Consider the following 18574-nt stretch of genomic DNA (forward strand, 5'->3'; position numbering starts at 1 on the left):
CTCAGGCCCCATTGGTTTGAAATTTGACCACAATTATTACACTAGGTTTTAAGGAGTCAAGAGTCAATATTGAGGGCTTGGAAGGGAAAAGATAAGAAGGTTCGGGGAAGGCAGCAAAGGATGTTCATTTTACCTGGATGTGTGTGTTTTTTCCAACTTTGATAGCGACCCTTCTTGGGGATATGCATGAACCCAGTTGCCACGACCATTTTTTTTTTCTTTTTTTCTTTTTTTTCCCTTCTTTAAAAGGCGGCGGATTGAAGCTTGAGGCACAATAAAGAATATTGTGGATCACGGTAAGGAATATCTGCATGGCGTCACTTTCAACTCATCGCCCCCAAGGAAAAAAACAAGAAAACAAAATAGCAATCTTTTTCTATTTTTTAATATAATCTCCCTTTTGTGTATTGAAATGCTTAGGAAATGATTGTGCCTAAGATTAGAGAGAATTTGGGTGTATAATGATTCAGCTTTAATTTCCGATCTGCCTTATCCAGAATAGAACAAAACCCAGATGGAAATCATCTTCGTTTTCATTCAACTTTTAAAAGCCTTCCCACCAGCCCTAAAATCCCTGCCCATCGACCTTTTCAAATCGAGTGGTCGGCAAAATAGTTCCTTCATTAATATTTTTATTTATTTATTTATTTATTTATTTTGGTGGTGGACAGTGGCTCATGATTTGTGATTATGTTTTTTTTTTTATATATATAATTTCTATTGAGTCGTTTAATCAAGATTACAAAAATATCACCATAATTGGTGGGTATTTAATAGACCGGTGTTATTTTTAAAAGGACAGCCAATCCTACTGTATAATAAAATAGTATGAGACACTGTTTAAAAAAGAAATAATTTTAATTAGTGTTATTCCTATACTATCTTCTTATCAATTGTTCCTTCTTCTTCTTCTTTTTTTTTTTTTTTTTTTCCAATTATGTCCTTGCCCTTACTAAATGTGAAGAGAATAATAATGATTAAAAATTCACAGCAGAGCAGAAATTGTGCGTTTGGAGGATTTAAGCAGGTGGTGATAAGGTGAGGTGCTAAAAAGAAGTCTCAAGAAGAAAAAAAGGGGAGGGGGGACAAAATCTAAGGAAAAAGTAGCCCAACGTTTGCGTCATTTTCACTTGGAGAAAAGGTGTGGGCCCCTACAACACAAAACGACCAAAAAAAGAAAAAAAGAAAAAAAAAAAGAAAAAAGTGGTAAAATGAAAATGTGTGGGAAGCATCCTCCTCTCCCTCTTGCTTTGTTTGCGTGCTGGTGTGGGTGTGATTACCACTTCCATATTATATTAATGTATATTATGCCTTTTTAGCTCTGCTCTGCTCTGCATAATGCTACTTGCCATGTCATCAGTGGCACGATATTTAGTCTACGATATAACTGCTATTTCTTTCAGGTAAATAAATAAATAAATAAATAATTCTTGAAAAATATTTTCTCTTTACTTTCTCCCTCCAATACTATGTGTAACAAACAATAACAGTGAGTCAAATATGTACATTAGTTATTTAATAAAAAAAACATAACAAAGTATTATTGTTAGTTATGACTTGTGGAAAAAAATGGGCATGGGCATGTGTGTGGTATGGTGTTAGATGTCGCACGTGCAAAAATTCCAGGGTCAGGGTCAGGGTCAGGGTCAGGGTCGGGGTCAGGGTCAGAGAGCTCAACGCAAGTTATTCAAAGCAAGGCGAAGGCGGATTTATGGGTAAGATGGGAGGGGGGGTGGGACCCTACTGCTGACCATTTTGTCGACCGTCAACCTCCCTTTATGACCAGGCACTCTCTTCCTTAGCCGACATTCAAGCACCCCAGCTGTGTGCTGACGCAGGCAGTGACACAAACGCCTAAACACCCTCTTCACGTGTCCATATTCCATTCGTCACTCCCCTCCTCACTTACACCTAAACATTATTATTCATTTTTCCTTAATTAACGTTTTTCCAATATATTACTTGGGACTAAAAAAACAAAGACCATAAATTATTTTATTTATTATTATTTTTAGATTTGATAATGGCGTGGCATGTGTGTTTTGGGTTTGGGTTCTAGAAGATGAGAAGTCACCGAATTGGTTATATATATCTCTCATTCTTCCCCCTCTGTGCTCACCCATTCCTGAACCCAGCCGCCGCTCGCTCATCGGAGTTAGATCAGATCCGGCAACACGCCCACCCACACGAACAGAGCGGAGAAGCAGTTCCAAAGCACCAATCCGATAGCAAATGACCGTAGCTGGGCTCGAGTTACCTCCAGGCTTCAGATTTCACCCTACTGATGAGGAGCTAGTCCTTCACTACCTCTGCAGAAAGTGCTCCTCTCAGCCCATCGCCGTCCCCATTATCAAGGAGATCGATCTTTACAAATACGACCCCTGGCACCTTCCTGGTATCTTTTTCTTCTTCAATTTCTCCCTTTATTTTCCTCTTCTTCTCTTTTCTTCCCTTTTTCAATTTTCGTTTTCCGTTTTCATTCTCCAGAATTGGCTGTCTGTGGTGAAAAGGAGTGGTATTTCTTCTCCCCAAGGGACCGCAAGTACCCCAACGGCTCCCGCCCCAACCGTGCTGCTGGTACCGGCTACTGGAAGGCTACCGGCGCTGACAAGCCCATCGGCCGCCCCAAACCTCTTGGCATCAAGAAGGCACTCGTTTTCTACGCCGGCAAGGCCCCAACCGGCGTCAAGACCAATTGGATTATGCACGAGTATCGCCTCGCCAACGTTGACCGATCCGCTACCAAGAAACCCAACAACTTGAGGGTAACTAACTCTTCACCCCATCTCTGTTTCCGGTTTGAAATTTGAATTTGGTTGTTGATGGCTCCTGTGGGTTCATTAATTTTTGCAGTTGGATGACTGGGTGCTGTGTCGTATCTACAACAAGAAGGGATGCATAGAAAAGCATTACCAATCCACCGACGACAAGGCAACCGAATTCCCAGACTTCGAGGAAGAGAAGCCCATTATTACGATGCCTAGCACCACCAACATGCTACACCTCCCAATCCATAACAACCAATTGCATATGGACACTTCGGATTCGGTGCCCATAATGCATACCGACGACTCCAGTGGCTCCGATCCGGTGACATCGCCGGAGGTCACGTGGGATAAGGAGGTCCAAAGTGAACCCAAGTGGGGTGGAGGAGCACCAGACTTTGACTTTTTCCAGTTCAATTACATGGATTCTTTCTCCATGACTGAGGACGATCCATTTGGAAGTCAGGTTCCGTTCCAGATGGACCATCTGCCGCCATTTCAGGATATGTTTTCGTGTTTACAGAGGCAGATTTAACCACACCACCACCGCCGCCGCCGCCGTAAGGGCATGGACTAAGGGGTTGCATTCAACCCCATTGCCAGGCTTCCGCTTTCTACTATATATAACATAATATCCATATTTTTAGCAGATTCTTTGATGAACCCAAAACCAATATGCCCAAAAGTATTGTGATGTCTCCTTTTTTTTGCTGGAATGAAGAATTTAGTTAGAAGAGAATTGACCGACCTCTGCTTCTAGAGTTGACGACCTTCATCATCCCTATTCGAGCCCCTCTCATTCAAGCCTCGTATAATCCCAAGGCTGCCTGCAACTGCGACAAACCAAATGATGCTGCTGCACCAGACATGAATGAAATCAGATTGATTTTTGTAATTCCAAAAGCAGAATTAATAAATAATGTCAGTTCCAATTCTATTACTGCACTTGGTAAATCAATCCAAGTGTATTTCATGTTACATTACAAACAACTTGTTCGGTTGCTATGATTGTTGTGTATACATACATTAGCTTTTAATACAAATTTTATCTATATCCTATTGCCAACTCCAAGGACTTCTCCTGAAACACTCCTTTCAGAATAAGATCTCTGATCATGTATCTTCACAAGCTACCAACACTAGACTTGGGCACCCGATCACAGATAGCAGTAGCCCATCCAATTGCTTGCTTCTCGTTGTTGTACACTACCATCTTATCTTGCATCGAAATATCTGTCAACCAAACCCCACACAAGATGAGGCTTCTTTTTTTCCCTTTTTCTCTTTAATAAAAGAATAATTTTGCATGGCTATGACGGCATTCGTTTTTATGAGAAATAACATGCAATGCATGCAAAATAACGTACGTACCACCAATGATATTGGAGTTCTCAAGCCCAACTTCACTGCCGTTCAGAATTCCCAAGCAAACATTCCCCTTGGACTGCCAATCCAAAACTTATAAGTTAAATCATTCAACTTATAAATTGTAGTTGTAGAGGCTTGGAGCTTACCGATATTATAAGATAACTTTCCATTGGCATTTCGAACACTGCTTTGCTTCTTCTACCACTGGAAAAGCTCAATGCCAATGGCTTGAAATATTTTCTCACATCACGTAAGCTTTTGAATGGATTCCGCCCTCTCCAGCAGAGCGGCAGCGTGTCATCATCCTTGGCTTCTCTTAGCGGTTTCCCAGTTAGTTCTCTATTCAACTACAAGAACAGTACCAACATGAACTAAAGAATCATTGAGAAAAAGAATCGAAGGTTTTTTTTACGGATGATTTACCAAAGATGTTATAATTTGATAAGCCTGAGCATTGAAGTATGTGTAAGAGCTCCCACTGTCAAAAACTACGAAGAGGTTTCTGAGTCCAGTACTTCTTCCATTGAAGAATAGGTCCCCAAACCCAGGGGAGTAGTGCTTCCTGATACAATCACATAGAGCATGTTTCGTGAGATTAGGAGTCGACATGAATCATAACAAGATAAATGTATGATCAAGGTAGGTTACTTACGGGTAGTCCCGTGACATGGGCGTCCAAGCTAAGCGATACGGATCATAAATATCATCCCCAAAGAAAAGATATCCTCCTCCTTTGCTGCTGAAACAGTGACCAACAACGTTACGGACAATGCCCTGATTGTGCAGCTGTGAAACAATGCTTACTGCTCCCTTTCCAAGGCCAAGTACTCCATCCATGGGGTGATAAGATGATGATCCAGGATCTTGATCATAACCACATCTGAGTGTAATCAAATGAAACAAAACTCAGTACTACAGATTCAAATAGCTGACATGCAACTGACTCTACATGCATTTTATTTAACCACACGAACCGGAAACTACGGTTAGAAGCACACCGAATATAAATCTCTCGTACTATATAGTCTTTATTGATGACTGTTGAAAATACTAATCAGAATCATTCTGTCACGAAATCTAGTGCCTGTTGCGACCTTAATTATCTGGGTTCTTCATGAATACATATGTTCCGTTTTCAGCATAAGCTCTAGCTTTACATTATGCTATCCGTTGTGTTGCACGCCAAAAGAAAATATATGGCAGCATGAAAAGGTGTTTATTTTTGCATAGCTCTCATGTATGGTTTTAATTGGAAAACGCAAGGTTGGTTTAGGTTGCCAGGAACTCAACAAAGTAATTTGATTAAGAAGAATAACTGAGGCAGTCAAGCGGCTTACCCGAGGGTCAAACGGGGTCTAATTGGATCCCCATTGGTTAAGTTGAGAGGAAAAATATCCCTGACAAGGACTCCAAGAGACGAACCTCCATCTGCATACTCAACCTCGTAGTCACATTGATCTGGGTTCTCACATCTGTGGTCAATAGATGAGTGCAAGGACATACACAGAGGGTCCTTACACGGGACAAGATCGTTGCTTGGTTGATAGAGCGGATGAGGTGTCTGAAAGGGAAACAAGGTCATCAATTTGATACATTCAATCTCAACTCTCAACACCAAAAGAAATGACAGAAGCAATAAGCATATCAAGAAGAAGAATATTGAGGAGACTTCAAATAAAACATACATTCAAAGATGGGAATTCAGATTACTTGTGATGAGAACTAACTCAACTGAAGCCGAAGGTGTAGTTTAGTAACTTTCTTCGTTCATTTGGTCATCATATTTTCAAGAATACCCTTGCAATGAACATTAACTGCTGAATCAAATAACAATTTACCTCAGTGCACTGCTGACATGGAGCGTCACATTGAAGCCAAGTGAGGTCACTACCGGTGTCAGGATCTAGAAAGTAAGGCTTTGGAGGCTGCCCTATAAAAAGGGTAACGTTATAGAACCTGAAAAAGGATACAAATTATATGATCTCAAACACATTGATGAAAAGAATTATTTATGCTCTGATAGTAAAGAAAGTGAGCCTCAACAAGAACAGAGATATATATCTTCAAATGGGTCTTATTATAGAAACACTTCTTTTGGGGATGTGTTCCTTTTCTTCAAAATTAAAAAGCCATTTTGAAAAGCACTCATAAATACACCTCAAATGCAATTGTACAGAAACAGAATAAGAACTTAGGGCAGAAAGTCAAAACATGGGAAACAGAGTCTCGTAGTCTTCTCAATTCCCATTTAACACGGGGGGAGAAGATACATTAAGATAAGATTTGCAACGGCCTTCCAAACTCCAATTCCCATTCTTTTCCAGGTTGTTACAACACACTAAGATAAACGACATCAATGTGATACTAAGAGGCATCACAATCACATTGAACTCCCTTTTCAGCCACTTCCGTACTTCGAAACAGTAGAGTAAAATCGAAATAGGAAAAACAAAAGCTGAAACATGGTGGAGCTGTGAGCAGAGTTGTGGCTTACCCATTTGGAAAGACGTTCCCTTGAAGAGGCAGCACAATAGAGGATGAAGGAATCGAAGAGGATGCGGATGCGATCGGCACCGACAGAGTTGGCCTCCTCCTCTCCCATAGCTTATCCTTAAAGAAGGAAGAAGCTGAACATGGAGCCAAACAGCTTATGGAGAACACCATCGGCACCAATATCATCAATACCCCTTTCCCCATGATTCGACAATCGAAGCCCATATAAAATCAGTTTCTTGCACCCTTGTTGTGGGTTCGGGACATCTCTAAGGAATGGAACCAAAACTTGAAAAATGGTTGATGGAATTTGTGGAGATTTGGTTGTGGTCTCTTGGGCTTGGAGTTTTTTTCTTTTTTTCTGTTCTGTTTTGTTTCGGGACCCGGATTCATATAAGCTTATTACCTTCCTTTTCCAAGGGTTACACTAGACCTTTTCAACCACAATTTCGGTTCTCTTATAATAAATATAACCTTCCTATCCCGCCAAGAATCACATCTTTCTTTCGCAACATTTTCATGGATTTGTTTGTTATTCTTTTCCCCCGCTGAGGAGGAGACTTCACGAGAGGGATTCTTATTCTTTTCCTCGGGCCCTGGATGATAGATGGCATTTTGTTGAAGAGATCCTTTTATATTGCTTTGTGCCATACAAATCATTAATTGCAAGTAAAGGAAATCGAAAGGAACAACCACAAAAGTTCAAAAAAGGAATGGGCTGTCTCTTTAGCTTTCTTCAAAACGCATTCTTGCATGATTTTAGTATTCCTGTCTTGTAAAAGATAGAACACAATAGGACTCCCTACAATAAAAAGATGGGTAAAAGGGAGCGGGGAGGGCATTACATCAATGCTGTTAAGTGCTATTATTCCTGCTCGTAATCAAGCCATACAAAGTCCATAATTGACATTGAGCAATATTTAACTACTGAGTGGTTTAATGTCAGGACCACAAATAGCAAAGAAAAGATCAAAATGTAACACAATTATAGAAAAATCAATGCTGCTATAAACTTTGAAGCTCATTGTCACAAAGCACAGTTGGTCTGCAATCAAGGTGAACACTAGAGATACTTCCTCGCAAGTGCACGGACTTTTGTGTCGAAATGTGAAGATGTGATGCGGGATCCAGGCAAGTAGAGGGGATTAAGTATAGTCTGCAAATTCACAAAGCAATTTGGAATGGATAAATAATATAAAAATATTCCACAAAATTTAATCACTCTCGTCAAAATCTTTGCAACAACAATGTTACATCATTCACTAAGTTTCAAATATAGTACAGAGTAGACTAACGGAGACCAAACCAAAGTGCCAAACCTTTTATCTAATGTAGTGCTAAACGTGAATTAAAGGTTTTGAAATCCTAACTAGATGAAACTTACAAAACTTGATAGGAATACCAACTAACAGTGCACTAAAAAACCAAAAGAGAAAATAATAATAAATGAAGGAGAGGAGTCACAGAAGTTCTCGTATAGGAAACTCAATCTAGAATAATCAAGGAAATATTTAATTTCATTTGCAGAATAGCTGATTAAAGGCATACCATACATTGATTGGTAAACTTTTTCCAACGGAAAAGTACGTAGTGCTGGGGATGGGTGGTACTCCGGATCATACTATTATGACAGCAGATACAAATCAGCAGAACAACAATTACACTCCCCTCTTGACACCACTTTCTTACCATTCAAGAAAGCCTCAAGCATTCAAAGTTTGATTGGCTAATTGAATCATATATCAGGAGAAGATGACAGACAAGTCGGGAAATCTTTATCACTAACATTTTGTTCAATGTGATGTAATCAAGTTGAGCATAATGCTGAAGTACACTGTTAGAGGATATTAAATCTTGGTATGTTCCAAACATAGCTTTTCTACAAATAGTTCTTTCAGCAATTAAATTATGATGATGAAATCTTAACCCATTAGATTTTTTTTCTTCATATATCTGTGAGTGTCCGGACCCTCTTAAGTGCACCTCAACAATTTCATGGGACAAACACGTAAATCCACTCGATAAATTATTAACAATATTTTGTAACTTTACTACACGATTTCAAATCATTCTATCAATTTTATTTCCAAAAGCCAATTAATTTCCCTAGAAGAAATAGGTCACAATCCTGTGCTACAGAGACAATAATAACACATTGAAGGAATCTAGAGGAGCCATGAATCTAAGCATCCTGACACGACCAAACAACAAGGGATCCAAAAAATGAACCATCCTTGCCACCCCTATCTCAAGCCTCATGCAAACTCAAGATGACAACCTGAACTCATAACAAATCAACCACTTACTCTTTTTGGTCAATATATACAGTTAAGACTCAAGGGATACAATTTATTTATTTATTTAACAACTGTACCATTCAAATGTCAAAATTCAGTATATTTGAGGGAAAAGAATGAACTCTATCTAGTGGGATCTATTCAAATGAGGTACAGTTCACTCAACCTAAGTAATATACCATAGTAAATCAAGCATTACACCTTCCAATATAGCAATAATAATAATAATAATACCTAAGAAACATGTCAAACTTACCTTTATGTAAAGCTCGTGAACCTCTTGAAAAAAACTCTTGATTCCATCATCATTGCGAGAGTCATGAAGTAACATCAATCGCGTATGTAGTGAATAGTCAAAGAAAAACCAGAAAAGGAAATAATAGGAACTATAAACTGAATTTAATCTCTCAAATGTATATAGAATTCCAGAATCATAGTACAACATTGATCCCATTACAATGAAAATTTTTGCCTGCTATATCTTAAAAAAGGATTGGGACCGTTTTATCAGTATAAATACTTCAGTAATGCAATCGGGGTGGTGAGGGTATAGATTCTCGAGAACAAATATTGGACCGGGAAAAAAAAGAGAAGGGCAATCATTAATTCTTAAAACCAGCATTCTTAAGACCAAAGACCAAAGAGGCTCTTTTAAAAGTAAATAAATTGATGAAATTTGACTCAATTCCCATCACATTGTTCCCGAAAAACCCCCCTCGATATTAAAGGATATGGCCAGCGGTTACATAAACAGACACCACCAGATCATTGAATCTATCGACTGCTTTCAAGAACCTGCAAAAAACGCACCAAGAAAAAGAATCTAAAGGGAATTTCAAAGGAAATAGAAGAAAAAAGAGGTATCTCGATGATCTAATAATAAAACTGAAGGAATAAGACCTCACATAGCACTAGTAGTCCATGCCAGGTCTTGAACAATGTCAAGGGACGCGTGCAATATAAATTGATGCAGCTGAGCAGAATCCTCTCTCTTTCATGTCAAGCCAAAAAGATGAGCGACCAATGACAGTCAAAACTAAAGTAATTAAAGAACCAAAATGAAATCATCTTTTTTTTCTTTTCTGGCGATCTCGTGAAGGAAAAATGCGATCTAAACGTGAAACGATAGAAAATGAAAAAGAAGGAAATACTTTAGCAGCAGATCCGACTTCAGCTTCATAAATAGGGATGTTGTTCCTACTGACGATGATGAAACAAGCTGTGGTCGCCATTGCAGAGAAGCAATTCGAGAAGTTGCCGGCGGTGTAAGATGAGAGAGAGAGAGAGAGAGAGAGAGTTGAAGCGAGGGAGACGAGTTGGGTTGGGCTTGGGTATTTCTTTTGGGCTAACTAATTGCCAAAGCTTCTAACTTGCATGCAGATATGTTTAGATGTAACTTATTTAGAATTTTCAATTTAAATTTGGACTAATTTATCCCAAGTAGTTTTTTTTTTTTTTTTTTTTTTTTTTTTTTTTTTTTTTTTTTTTTTTTTTTTTTTTTTTTTTTTTTTTTTTTTTTTTTTTTTTTTTTTTTTTTTTTTTTTTTTTTTTTTTTTTTTTTTTTTTTTTTTTTTTTTTTTTTTTTTTTTTTTTTTTTTTTTTTTTTTTTTTTTTTTTTTTTTTTTTTTTTTTTTTTTTTTTTTTTTTTTTTTTTTTTTTTTTTTTTTTTTTTTTTTTTTTTTTTTTTTTTTTTTTTTTTTTTTTTTTTTTTTTTTTTTTTTTTTTTTTTTTTTTTTTTTTTTTTTTTTTTTTTTTTTTTTTTTTTTTTTTTTTTTTTTTTTTTTTTTTTTTTTTTTTTTTTTTTTTTTTTTTTTTTTTTTTTTTTTTTTTTTTTTTTTTTTTTTTTGAGCTGATAAAAAAGGTAAAACAGCCTAGCATAATGAGGAGAGAAGGTAGGGATTTTAAAATAAAAAATGATAAATTTGAATTAAATAAAATATAATATAATTATAAGATAATTAGATACTCTTAGTTTAGTATTTATATTTGAGACCAAAATAATTAGATAATTTTAATTATTAAGTGAGTGGTTTAATTCATTGCGCATCTAAATTAATAATGAATAAAATAACACATTTAGCATCTAAAATCATAAAAATTCTAATAGAAACAAAATGCCAATAAAATAAAATAAAATAAAATATTTACGCATGAACCTAATAGGTCCAAAGTTTCACATCGTACTAAATTATGTTACGGATTGAGATCATATTATAAAATTTGATTTAAGCTATAAAGTTAGTTGTAGAATATATTTTATGTATATAGGGTTTAGTAGATAGCTTGTATCCTACTTAATGGATATTTGACTTTGGATCCCACCTTTATTTCTCATTTTTAATAGATCTAACAAATCAACTACCTAAAATTTATGTAGTCCATGTCATATTCAAAGGACAACCACAAAACAGAAAGACTCAGAGCTCCCAAAAAAAAAGAAAAAAACCATCTTCTTCCTATTCCCATTCTATATTTTCTTCTTATTCCAGCTTTTTTGTCCGAGTTGTCTCCTATTTTTGTCTCTGAATAAGCTTCAGAGCTTCTCTTCCCTGAGCTTCTTCTACCCTTCTCTTATTCTCTTCAAGCATTCTATCCACCTCTTCTCTCTCTTTCCGGGTCTGTTCCTGCCAAATGTTACATTCAACAACATCATACTTCAATTTAACAGGAAATATAGACAGAAATTTCCCCAAAAAACGTGCATATAAACATTAGTACGAGGACTTTTAGGAAAATCAAAAGCAAAGCTACGAGAACTTATGCTCAAAGTGAATAATATCGTATCATTGTGGAAGTCCGTAATTCCTACACCTCCTAGCTATCCCCACTACCTGCCATTTCAACAGATTCACCGGATGGACACACCCCCTCATCCATGCCACAACAACCACTACTAGTCATGTAGGCAACACGGCAAAAGACATTAGTTTATGGTGTAAGCAAGCATGAGTATTGATGGAAATGGTTAGTGATCAAGCAATAAATGGGAGATTAGAATTCTCAAAAGCAACTGTATTTTAAAATCTCTGATGAAACCAATATCCCTGGAGAAGTGATCGCAAATCAACACCTTGTGTTTACTTTGTCCAAATTGTATGATCGCAAACTGTATTTTTATTACCCAAAGTAATCTCTTCTAATACATATGATGAGTATCAATGTGCACTTGGCGTTGTACAACCATAAAATGTAGCAAAAAGAATAGGAAAGAAAATGGGTACCTCTTTCAGTCTTCCAGCCGTAAGGGCGGCTTCTTTCTCTTTCTCAAGTTGCAGATCAACATCATCAAACAATTTTTTGCGACCTTCCTCTATTCGCCTTTGTATTTCTAATTTAACCTCTTCAGAATTTAACCTTTCAGCAACATTCTTCTGAATTAGTTCTTCCATCCTCCTACGTGCATCTTCTTCTAACTCCTCTTCTAACTCTTCTTCTAACTTCTCTTCTAACTCCTCTTTTAAATCCTCTTCTAACTCCTCCAACTCTGCCTTGTGCCTGTACATGGCGCTATGTCCATCTCATTTATTTAGTACATACGAAGCTTTGGGGCCAAGACAGTAAAATAAAGAAGACAAATGCACAAGGAATCATAGTGCTTCAGAAGTATGCTTACATTTTGCTTGAACCAAGAAGTGCAAGAAAGAAAGCGTTACAAAATGATGGGCCAAATCAGAACCAAGAAGTGCAAGAAAGAAAGCCTCACAGAATGCGCATCTCTAACTGCACCACCTTTCTATTTATTTACAGTTGTTAGCCGTTTGAGAGCTAACTTCCAGAAGCTCACTCTTATTTTGTTTGATTTAACTAAATATCTTCTACCCCTTTGTTCAACTGCTTCCATAAGCAAATTTGGTTGTGAAACGGTTGTGTTCTCTATCTTTGCAAACAGGCGTTCTGAACTAAAGCATGGAAAGAAAGGAAGGTAGGATTTGGGATGAATACAAATACATATGATTTTACCTCTAATGGTCAAATCAACAAAATTCCGACAACTTTTCAGATCGAGTTAACGACCCTGTCTCAAAGGGGAAAAAAGTTCATATGTTAACACCTATGGAATTTGAGTGCAAAATGGCCCGGAAGCGAAAGTGAAAAAAATTCGTATTTTAACCATTTATATGTGTAAGATTCTTAAACTTGAGCGTTTCCTTACAGATTCGTCGAAAAACATCGAAAGAAACAAAGGTTTTTCACATAGTGATTCGGGTGCCTCCACGAGGGTCCTTTCGTAAGGGTTGAGGTTGTGAGGTCTTTTCGACACGAGTAAATGTTTTCTTTCTTCCATATTTTAAGCTTAGGACAATCTTTAGTGGATATGGTATGATACTAAAACGAGAAAACAACTTTTCAGATCGAGTTAACGACCCTGTCTAAAAGGGGAAAAAAGTTCCTATGTCAACACCTATAGAATTTTAGTGCAAAATTGCCCGGAAGCGAAAGTGAAAAAAATTCATAGTTTAACCATTTATATGTGTAAGATTCTTAAACTTGAGCGTTTCCTTACAGATTCGTCGAAAAACATGGAAAGAAACAAAGGTTTTTCAGATTGTGATTCGGGTGCCTCCACGAGGGTCTTTTCATAAGGGTTGAGGTTGTGAAGTCTTTTCGACACGAGTAAATGTTTTTTTTCTTCCATATTATAAGCTTAGGAAAATTCTTAGTGGATATGGTATGATACTAAAACGAGAAAACAACTTTTCAGATCGAGTTAACGACCGTGTCTCAAAGGGGAAAAAAGTTCCTATCTTATCACCTATGGAATTTGAGTGCAAAATGGCCCGGAAGCGAAAGTGAAAAAAATTCGTATTTTAACCACTTATATGTGTCAGATTCTTAAACTTGAGCGTTTTCCTACAGATTCGTCAAAAAACATCGAAAGAAACATAGGTTTTTCATATTGTGATTCGGGTGACTCCACTAGGGTCTTTCCATAAGTGTTGAGGTTGTGAAGTCTTGTTGACACGAGTAAATATTTTTTTTCTTCCTTATTTTAATCTTAGGACAATCTTTAGTGGATATGGTATGATACTAAAACGAGAAAACAACTTTTTAGATCGAGTTAACGACCCCGTCTCAAAGGGGAAAAAAGTTCCTATGTTAACACCTATGGAATTTGAGTGCAAAATGGCCCAGAAACGAAAGTGAAAAAAATTCGTATTTTAACCACTTATATGTGTAAGATTCTTAAACTTGAGCGTTTTCTTACAGATTCGTCGAAAAACATCGAAAGAAACAAAGGTTTTTCAAATTGTGATTCGGGTGCCTCCACTAGGGTCTTTCCATAAGGGTTGAGGTTGTGAAGTCTTGTCGACACTCGTAAATGTTTTTTTTCTTCAATATTTTAAGCTTAGGACAATCTTAAGTGGACATGGTATGATACTAAAACGAGAAAATAACTTTTCAGATCGAGTTAACGACCGTGTCTCAAAGGGGAAAAAACTCCATACGTTAACACCTATGGAATTTTTGTGCAAAATGGCCCGGAAACGAGAAAATAACTTTTCAGATCGAGTTAACGACCCTGTCTCAATGGGGAAAAAAGTTCCTATGTTAACACCTCTGGATTTTGAGTGCAAAATGGCCCGCAAGCGAAAGTGAAAAAAATTCGTATTTTAATCATTTATATGTGTAAGACACTTGAACATGAGCGTTTCCTTACATATTCGTCGAAAGACATCGAAAGAAACAAAGGTTTTTCACATAGTCATTCGGGTGCCTCCACGAGGGTCTTTTCGTAAGGGTTGAGGTTGTGAAGTCTTTTCGACACGAGTAAATGTTTTTTTTCTTCCATATTTTAAGCTTAGGACAATCTTTAGTGGATATGGTATGATACTAAAACGAGAAAACAACTTTTCAGATCGAGTTAACGACCCTGTCTCAATGGGGAAAAAAGTTCCTATGTTAACACTTATGGATTTTGAGTGCAAAATGGCCCGGAAGAGAAAGTGAAAAAAATTCGTATTTTAACCATTTATATGTGTAAGACACTTGAACTTGAGCGTTTCCTAACATATTCGTCGAAAGACATCGAAAGAAACAAAGGTTTTTCACATAGTGATTCGGGTGCCTCCACGAGGGTCTTTTCGTAAGGGTTGAGGTTGTGAAGTCTTTTCGACACGAGTAAATGTTTTTTTCTTCCATATTTTAAGCTTAGGACAATCTTTAGTGGATATGGTATGATACTTAAAACGAGAAAACAACTTTTCAGATCGAGTTAACGACCTAGTCTCAATGGGCAAAAAAGTTCCTATGTTAACACCTATGGATTTTGAGTGCAAAATGGCCCGCAAGCGAAAGTGAAAAAAATTCGTATTTTAACCATTTATATGTGTAAGACACTTGAACTTGAGCAATTCCTTACATATTCGTCGAAAGACATCGAAAGAAACAAAGGTTTTTCACATAGTCATTCGGGTGCCTCCACGAGGGTCTTTTCGTAAGGGTTGAGGTTGTGAAGTCTTTTCGACACGAGTAAATGTTTTTTTTCTTCCATATTTTAAGCTTAGGACAATCTTTAGTGGATATGGTATGATACTAAAACGAGAAAACAACTTTTCAGATCGAGTTAACGACCCTGTCTCAATGGGCAAAAAAGTTCCTATGTTAACACCTATGGAATTTGAGTGCAAAATGGTCCGAAAGCGAAAGTGAAAAAAAATTCGTATTTTAACCATTTATATGTGTAAGATTCTTAAACTTGAGCGTTTCCTTATTGATTCGTCGAAAAACATCGAAAGAAACAAAGGTTTTTCACATAGTCATTCGGGTGCCTCCACGAGGGTCTTTTCGTAAGGGTTGAGGTTGTGAAGTCTTTTCGACACGAGTAAATGTTTTTTTTCTTCCATATTTTAAGCTTAGGACAATCTTTAGTGGATATGGTATGATACTAAAACGAGAAAACAACTTTTCAGATCGAGTTAACGACCCTATCTCAATGGGCAAAAAAGTTCCTATGTTAACACCTATGGATTTTGAGTGCAAAATGGCCCGGAAGCGAAAGTGAAAAAAATTCGTATTCTAACAATTTATATGTGTAAGATTCTTAAACTTGAGCGTTTCCTTACAGATTCGTCGAAAAACATTGAAAGAAACAAAGGTTTTTCACATAGTCATTCGGGTGCCTCCACGAGGGTCTTTTCGTAAGGGTTGAGGTTGTGAAGTCTTTTCGACACGAGTAAATGTTTTTTTTCTTCCATATTTTAAGCTTAGGACAATCTTTAGTTGATATGGTATGATACTAAAACGAGAAAACAACTTTTCAGATTGAGTTAACGACCCTGTCTCAAAGGGCAAAAAAGTTCCTATGTTAACACCTATGGAATTTGAGTGCAAAATGGCCCGAAAGCGAAAGTGAAAAAAAAGTTGTATTTTAACCATTTATATGTGTAAGATTCTTAAACTTGAGCGTTTCCTTACAGATTCGTCGAAAAACATCGAAAGAAACAAAGGTTTTTCATATAGTGATTCGGGTGCCTCCACGAGGGTCCTTACGTAAGGGTTGAGGTTGTGAGGTCTTTTCGACACGAGTAAATGTTTTCTTTCTTCCATATTTTAAGATTAGGACAATCTTTAGTGGATATGGTATGATACTTAAACGAGAAAACAACTTTTCAGATCGAGTTAACGACCCTGTCTAAATGGGCAAAAAAGTTCCTATGTTAACACTTATGGATTTTGAGTGCAAAATTGCCCCGAAGCGAAAGTGAAAAAAATTCGTATTCTAACAATTTATATGTGTAAGATTCTTAAACTTGAGCGTTTCCTTACAGATTCGTCGAAAAACATCGAAAGGAACAAAGGTTTTTCACATAGTCATTTGGGTGCCTCCACGAGGGTCTTTTCGTAAGGGTTGAGGTTGTGAACTCTTTTCGACACGAGTAAATGTTTTCTTTCTTCCATATTTTAAGATTAGGACAATCTTTAGTGGATATGGTATGATACTAAAATGAGAAAACAACTTTTCAGATCGAGTTAACGACCCTGTCTCAATGGGCAAAAAAGTTCCTATGTTAACACCTATGGATTTATAGTGCAAAATGGCCCGGAAGCGAAAGTGAAAAAAAATTCGTATTCTTGTTAACACCTATGGATTTATAGTGCAAAATGGCCCGGAAGCGAAAGTGAAAAAAAATTCGTATTCTACCAATTTATATGTGTAAGATTCTTAAACTTGAGCGTTTCCTTATACATTCGTCGAAAAACATCGAAAGGAACAAAGGTTTTTCACATAGTCATTCGGGTGCCTCCACGAGGGTCTTTTCGTAAGGGTTGAGGTTGTGAGGTCTTTTCAACACGAGTAAATGTTTTTTTTCTTCCATATTTTAAGCTTAGGACAATCTTTAGTGGATATGGTATGATACTAAAACGAGAAAACAACTTTTCAGATCGAGTTAACGACCCTGTCTCAATGGGCAAAAAAAGTTCCTATGTTAACACCTATGGATTTTGAGTGCAAAATGGCCCGGAAGCGAAAGTGAAAAAAAGTCGTATTTTCACCATTTATATGTGTAAGACTCTTAAACTTGAGCGTTTCCTTACAGATTCGTCGAAAAACATCGAAAGAAACAAAGGTTTTTCACATAGTCATTCGGGTGCCTCCACGAGGGTCTTTTCGTAAGGGTTGAGGTTGTGAAGTCTTTTCGACACGAGTAAATGTTTTTTTTCTTCCATATTTTAAGCTTAGGACAATCTTTAGTGGATATGGTATGATACTAAAACGAGAAAACAACTTTTCAGATCGAGTTAACGACCCTGTCTCAATGGGCAAAAAAGTTCCTATGTTAACACCTATTGATTTTGAGTGCAAAATGGCCCGGAAGCGAAAGTGAAAAAAATGTGTATTCTAACCATTTATATGTGTAATATTCTTTATCTTGAGCGTTTCCTTACAGATTCGTTGAAAAACATCGAAAGAAAAAAAGGTTTTTCACATACTGATTCGGGTGCCTCCACGAGGGTGTTTTCGTAAGGGTTGAGGTTGTGAAGTCTTTTCGACACGAGTAAATGTTTTTTTTCTTCCATATTTTAAGCTTAGGACAATCTTTAGTTGATATGGTATGATACTAAAATGAGAAAACAACTTTTCAGATTGAGTTAACGACCCTGTCTCAAAGGGCAAAAAAGTTCCTATGTTAACACCTATGGAATTTGAGTGCAAAATGGCCCGAAAGCGAAAGTGAAAAAAATTCGTATTTTAACCATTTATATGTGTAAGATTCTTAAACTTGAGCGTTTCCTTACAGATTCGTCGAAAGACATCGAAAGAAACAAAGGTTTTTCACATAGTGATTCGGGTGCCTCCACGAGGGTCCTTACGTAAGGGTTGTGGTTGTGAGGTCTTTTCGACACGAGTAAATGTTTTCTTTCTTCCATATTTTAAGATTAGGACAATCTTTAGTGGATATGGTATGATACTAAAACGAGAAAACAACTTTTCAGATCGAGTTAACGACCCTGTCTCAATGGGCAAAAAAGTTCCTATGTTAACACCTATGGATTTTGAGTGCAAAATGGCCCGGAAGCGAAAGTGAAAAATATTCGTATTTTAACCATTTATATGTGTAAGATTCTTAAACTTGAGCGTTTCCTTACAGATTCGTCGAAAAACATCGAAAGAAACAAAGGTTTTTCACGTAGCCATTCGGGTGCCTC

The 18574-nt window shown here is 36.9% G+C and overlaps 4 protein-coding genes across 5 annotated transcripts; 1 reads left to right on the forward strand and 3 right to left on the reverse strand.

Moving 5' to 3' along the window:
* The first annotated feature begins 2101 nt into the window (after positions 1-2101).
* Positions 2102-3702, forward strand: LOC111451546 (NAC domain-containing protein 2-like). The gene is made up of 3 exons (XM_023092019.1): positions 2102-2395; positions 2488-2765; positions 2854-3702. The coding sequence occupies exons 1-3, from the start codon at positions 2233-2235 to the stop codon at positions 3298-3300; spliced, it is 888 nt and encodes a 295-aa protein (XP_022947787.1). The 5' UTR covers positions 2102-2232; the 3' UTR covers positions 3301-3702.
* Positions 3675-7155, reverse strand: LOC111451545 (aspartic proteinase Asp1-like). The gene is made up of 8 exons (XM_023092018.1): positions 6628-7155; positions 5972-6089; positions 5471-5694; positions 4786-5013; positions 4557-4695; positions 4280-4480; positions 4137-4209; positions 3675-3998 (listed from the first exon to the last, which is right to left on the reverse strand). The coding sequence occupies exons 1-8, from the start codon at positions 6849-6851 to the stop codon at positions 3889-3891; spliced, it is 1317 nt and encodes a 438-aa protein (XP_022947786.1). The 5' UTR covers positions 6852-7155; the 3' UTR covers positions 3675-3888.
* Positions 7156-7331: 176 nt separating this feature from the next.
* Positions 7332-10265, reverse strand: LOC111451547 (transport protein particle 20 kDa subunit). Of its 2 annotated transcripts, none has more exons than XM_023092021.1 (5): positions 10075-10255; positions 9829-9914; positions 9657-9718; positions 9180-9265; positions 7332-7782 (listed from the first exon to the last, which is right to left on the reverse strand). In XM_023092021.1, exons 1-5 carry the CDS (start codon positions 10153-10155, stop codon positions 7690-7692), a joined length of 408 nt encoding a protein of 135 aa, XP_022947789.1. In that variant the 5' UTR covers positions 10156-10255; the 3' UTR covers positions 7332-7689. The 2 variants fall into 2 exon arrangements, with proteins under 2 accessions (XP_022947789.1, XP_022947788.1); XM_023092020.1 differs by lacking the exon at positions 7332-7782 and adding an exon at positions 7812-8247 and having other exon boundaries at positions 10075-10265.
* Positions 10266-11400: 1135 nt separating this feature from the next.
* Positions 11401-12470, reverse strand: LOC111451729 (uncharacterized protein At1g10890-like). Its single transcript, XM_023092260.1, has 2 exons — positions 12145-12470; positions 11401-11547 (listed from the first exon to the last, which is right to left on the reverse strand). The coding sequence occupies exons 1-2, from the start codon at positions 12424-12426 to the stop codon at positions 11434-11436; spliced, it is 396 nt and encodes a 131-aa protein (XP_022948028.1). The 5' UTR covers positions 12427-12470; the 3' UTR covers positions 11401-11433.
* Positions 12471-18574: the final 6104 nt, after the last annotated feature.

Source organism: Cucurbita moschata, unplaced genomic scaffold, assembly GCF_002738365.1.
Source record: "Cucurbita moschata cultivar Rifu unplaced genomic scaffold, Cmos_1.0 Cmo_Scf00013, whole genome shotgun sequence".
NCBI lineage: Eukaryota > Viridiplantae > Streptophyta > Magnoliopsida > Cucurbitales > Cucurbitaceae > Cucurbita > Cucurbita moschata.